The sequence below is a fragment of the Terrapene carolina genome, unplaced genomic scaffold (assembly GCF_002925995.2).
Source record: "Terrapene carolina triunguis isolate 2854851 unplaced genomic scaffold, T_m_triunguis-2.0 Scaffold132, whole genome shotgun sequence".
NCBI lineage: Eukaryota > Metazoa > Chordata > Testudines > Emydidae > Terrapene > Terrapene triunguis.
The window spans coordinates 21450950-21456279 of record NW_020664483.1 but is presented as its reverse complement, the minus strand read 5'-3'; the positions used below and the strand labels follow the sequence as shown (position 1 = coordinate 21456279).

At 43.6% G+C, this 5330-nt stretch overlaps 1 protein-coding gene across 4 annotated transcripts in view; it reads left to right on the top strand.

The window, feature by feature from the left end:
• Positions 1 to 1497: 1497 nt before the first annotated feature.
• The window catches only part of VRK2 (VRK serine/threonine kinase 2), a 64708-nt gene continuing 60875 nt past the window's right edge, over positions 1498 to 5330 (top strand). For 2 of the 4 annotated variants that reach the window (XM_024194897.2, XM_026653163.2), the window contains exons 1-2: positions 1498 to 1773; positions 2865 to 3005. In XM_024194897.2, the coding sequence (XP_024050665.1) occupies positions 2870 to 3005 (136 nt within the window). In that variant the 5' untranslated portion in view covers positions 1498 to 1773; positions 2865 to 2869. Of the gene's footprint in view, positions 1778 to 2864; positions 3006 to 5330 lie in introns of all 4 variants that reach the window. The other 2 variants (XM_026653162.2, XM_026653161.2) reach the window with 2 other exon arrangements.

The window sequence follows — 5330 nt, the reverse complement described above, 5'->3', positions numbered from 1 at the left end:
GCCCAGTGAAAGTGAGTGAGGATTGGGGAGAGTGAGCCACCGAGGGAGGGGGAATGTAGTGAGTACGGGGCAGGGCCTCGGGGAAGGGGCAGGGCCAGGGTGTTCAGTTTTATGCAATTAGAAAGTTGGCAACCCTACCAGGAACGTGACTTTTTCAATGAGACCTTGTATGTCTTGAAGTACTATTAATGGGGGCACATGCTGTCTTTAAAAATGCCACAAATGCACTATCTTGCTGTAGTGAATGGACTATTTTAGCACTGTCAAAAGATAAACACATAAAAACGTACTTAAAATTTGGTCTGTTCCCTATTTAAAATCAACTTCAGCCATATGTCTCATTTAAAACCAAATTCAGCCCTATTCCCTGTTTAAAAAGAAAAAAACCCATAACATTTTCCATTGGGATCTCTTCTCCGTCTTGTAAGTATATTCTATCCTTTTTTATACTTCACTGTAATCTTAAATTGTACAAGTCAAATAAATGTTTACATGATACCAGAACTGGGAGTGATTTCAAATGATCTTGGCTTTGGACAGAGTTGTATCCATAAATCTGCAGTTTCTTTTAGTTATATAAGAAACTTATATAGCAAGCTTTTCATTTGAAACCAATGAAGATCCTAAACCTCAGCTACATATGCAGCTACGCAAGCCTCTCTGTGGCTAAATGAGTCACTTCAAGAGTCTATGCAGTCTGACTTGAACGTACAAAAATAGGTGCATGCTGCATATGCCAGAGTCTTCATTAGCAATGAATCAGATCCTTGTGTCTTTACTTGTAGTTTCACTTTTGCTTTCCAATGACTATTTTAAATATAGCTCTTCTTTTGCAGAACCTGTTTTCATTTTGTGACATTATCCTTGTTCATGAGTCAAAAGCTCAACAGTTTACAGATATTTTTGGAGTTCAGAGTTTTACATAAAACCCCAACTTTCCACTAATTCACTGATTTCACGACGCTCATAAAATTGTTATTTCCACCCCAAGTTCTCATTTTTTTCATAAGACGAAAAAATCAGCAACACAACCACAAGTTTTGTTTCTTGGGAAAACATATCATTCCTCTGTATTCAGATTTAACAAGATTTTTTCATGTAGTTTCTGCTAATTTTCACTGTTACTCTTTGGTTTCTATAAGGATCCTCCCAGGGTTTCCATGGGCAGGGAACATGTGGCCCAAACAGTCAGGCACTTTATTTCATTCTTTAATGTTGGTTTAATACTTAGACTACTTCATGCTGAAGCGGGGCATGTTCAATCTGAGGTACGACACCCATTATTTGACAATCAAGCCCCTTTAACTCCTCTCGGGCGGGCGGGCACCTGACAGGCTCTTGTGCGGAGCTGAGCCTAAGTCTCTCCCGCTGAATCGCGGCTTCTCTTTTACATGCACTTACCCTGCCTGCCATCGCCGGGCACTGGGCTCTCCCACAGGAAGCCGTGCCCACTCTCTCCGAGCCACACCCAGCACAGCCCTTCGGCCCGGGCAGGCGGCTCTTCCCACCCGCGCCTCCTCCTGCTGTCATTCATCCCCCATGTGACTGCCGGGCCGCGGGGCTGCCCACGCGCGCCACTGCCTGGGCTCCTCCGGCCGCTGCTCCTTCGCTCCGCGGCCGGCGAGACGCGCCGCCAGCCTGAGGAGGGGCCGGGCTCGGGGCGGGAGCCTAGGCCGGTTAGTGTCTCGGGGAGCTGCGCTGATCGGCCCGGCCTGGGAAGAGTCCGTGGCTGCTGCGGCGCCCCGGAGAAGAGAGCCCGCGAGGGCTCCCCCAGTAGGTGCAGTGATTGTGTGGGGGGCGGAGGGCAGGTGCAACCCTCCGAAACGAGTTGGGGGAGCCGGGGGTGAGGGGGCAGGTTGTCGGAGGGAGCCTGGGGCGGCCTGAGTAAGGCTGCAGGGGGGAGGGAAGCTGGGGGAGTTGTTGGGAAATCGCCTGGAGCAGAGCGGGGAGTAGGAGCACCTGGGTAGCCTTCCCCAGATTGCTGCCATCTCCTTTAGCCGATCTGTTCTGCCTCAGCAGCTGTTAGTCTCCCCGGCTGCGCTCGCCATCCCGTGCAGCTGTGGGGGTGGCCTAAGAGAACCACTCAGGCCAAAGTCAGCCCCGGAAAAAGTTGCAAGAGACCCGTGCAGTGCAGATAGCACCAGCCACCTGTGTAAAGTGCTTTGAGAGTGATGTCTGAAAAATCCCACTTACAGCAAGAACTAGGTACTGTAAACACTCAGGGCTTGTGTGAAAGTCCACTTTGCTGTAAATTGCACCGAATCCAGTTTATCTAGCTCAAAAGGATAAAGGGCTCCCACTCAGTCAGGCCTGCCAACCTTTGAACACGTGGTTCCAGAGCGGGGTCTTGGTATTTGAAACCAGATGTTTAGACCCCTAAAGCCACCCCTGCTGATGCATCTCAACTTACTGAGCTTAATAAAGAATGGAGTGCAGACTCAGGTGGTTATTCTGTCGTCCGTTGATTATTTTTATAATGGTGCATATTCCTAAACTACCAATGCATTGTTTAAAGGTTGTACTGTGGACTCATGCCAGGTTGCATGTTTATAGATTCTTGCAGTACAACTTTTCTTCCATCCCTCTGTCTTAGCCACTTACCGAGTAATAATGTCGTTGTTTGAATGGGACTATTCCCCTCATTGTCTAGGCCTTGACTCCATGTAGTCATTTGCTTTCATTTTGAACTGGAATAAAACACTACCATTCTCATTTGGTAGCATTTTAAACCCTCTTTGCACAGGAGGAAGATATTACCCAGGTGCCAGGCTGTGGAGGACTTAACTATGATTTTCGTTTTGGAACAAGGGAATTGGAAGGTTTCATTTTCTTTCATAATGGTTTCATTTTCTTTTCTTTCAAAGGTGTGATGCCACCTAAAGGGCGTGGAAAAAGCAAGCTCCCTGTTCCCCTTCCCAAAGGAATGATAATGAAAGACACTGAAGGAAAGGAGTGGAGGTTGGGCAATATAATTGGCCAGGGAGGATTTGGATTGATCTATTTAGGTAAAGCACGAGTGTTAATTACAAGAGTATTTCTGTGAGTGTCTGTACTACTTTATCCTTTAAAACAAAATGGTTTAAAAAAAAAAAAAAGAAAAGAAAAAAGAAAAAGAAACAACAAGAGGTGCCAGAATGTGTTTCACTATCTTAAACAGCGCTCAGGTTATTGAGAAGTTTTGCTGAAGGAACTGCATGATTCTTTCCTAGATTGTTCAGAGTACTGTTTGTATAACCTGCAGAGTGAAGGATATACCTTGGGCACATGTGGGGCAATACTTGAGTAGAAGATTGCCAGAGAGCACCAATAGTAAGTGCTGTAGGATATGGTGATTTAGTATGTGGCAGTAACTCTCTTCAGTCAGTACTGATCCAGTGCTCCAAAGTGCTGTTGGGGGCATTGGCTGTTGAAGGTGCCATCTTTCAGCTGAGACATAAAATCAAGATACAGAGCTTTTGGTCATTAAATAACCAATTACACATTTTATAGCAATAGTAGTATTAAGTTTGGTGCTATGTATGAATTAAAGCCACACTTTTTCCAGCAGTTTCAGCTGAAAATGGTGTTCTTCACTTGTCCAAAATTGCATAGTATAGCTGCATGCTCTTCAACAGATGCTATATTCTATCCAGAGGTAGCTGCTTTTCAGTGGGGAATAAGTGAGTCTGATAAATAGTTTGTAAAACACTTTGGGATCATTTATATATACGTGTAAATTACTAATGTTGGTCTCTATAAAAGAGAAAAATCTGTTTACAAGGCAGCATGATGGACTTTTTCTGTACCACACACATGCAGAATAAATATGGGAACTAGTCTACAATGAAAATCTGTCAGGAACTACATTGAGCTTGTACTGAGACAGCAGTGAAGAATTAGTCCTGAATAGCAACATCAGTACAACCCATCATCCCTAAAGGCAAACATGCTCTTCTTAAGTTAGATAGCGATATGTTAACTAGTGTTTCCAGACTTGGGGTATTAATATTCAAAACCTGCTTATCAAGCCACTTCAATACATGGATTGAATGTGCATTGCACGTAAAAAGATCTGTTGTACCTTTTTAATTTTTCTCCATTTATTTTTTCATGGAAAGTGTAATTGGTTTTTTTTTTTTTGGCATCCATTCTTTGTGCCTCTTCTTTATTTTCTATTTTCCACTCTTTTTGTTTGTGCTATGACATTTAGCTCATACAAATTGCTTTGTCAGAAGACGATATGCTAATACGTTTGGGGACAGCACAAGCTTTCCTTGTTGCATGGTTTCTAGACCACTGGAACAAGTCAGTTTTTCATTAGAACAAGCACCATATACAAAATGACTTATATCTCAGTTCTTTTGTCTTTTTAACTGCAACTTCTTCTGCATGGGTGGATCCTCTCTGCCCATGCAGAGCTACACTGGAAGCAGAAGCACAGGAGTTTGCCCACATGGAGAAAATTGCAGGACTGGAGCCTTGGTGAATGTGGAACAAGTTTTTACTTTCTGTAGAAAGACTTATGGGTGTTTGTTACATCCTATTCAGCCATAAATATAGGCATTTGATGTGCCACTGTTTTCTTGATGATAGATGCAGTACTGTCTCTTGCATTTTTTCTGTTCCATCTGTCAGGCAATGTCCTTGTTCCATTTATTTCCTTTGCTGCTCAGGAACAGCTGGGACTGAGCTGAATTCCTCCATATTTTTTCCTTGTGTTTGGTGTGGTGAAGCACAGAGCTGAATAGTGACTGTGCACAGTCACGAAAACCCATATTTTACTTCTTGGAGACTGGTTCTACCTGAGGACTGGTATGTTAGTGCTCTAAATAAAATGGATGCCTTAAAACCCTACTGTACCATCAGCAATGGTGGTTGTAAATTATAGCAATCATCAATCTGATCTGCACACTCTGATATCTACAATTTCAGTCACAAGAAACTGAAAAGAAAAACTATGAACAAGACTGCCATTAACCAAGATGTCCTGCTTTCTAGAATGGAAAAGAAGATGCCATCCATTCCACTGTATGGCTGCATAGAGGAGAGGAGGAGAGAAAGAGATGATTTCATTAGCAACCTAACTACCACTGCTTCTGATTGCTCTCCATACAGTCAGTCCTGTACCACTTGCCAATCATTTAAGCATACAGAGACAAACTAATATGTGCTTAAGTATCAGAGGGGTAGCCGTGTTAGTCTGAATCTGTAAAAAGCAACAGAGGGTCCTGTGGCACCTTTGAGACTAACAGAAGTATTGGGAGCATAAGCTTTCGTGGGTAAGAACCTCACTTCTTCAGATGCATCTGAAGAAGTGAGGTTCTTACCCACGAAAGCTTATGCTCCCAATA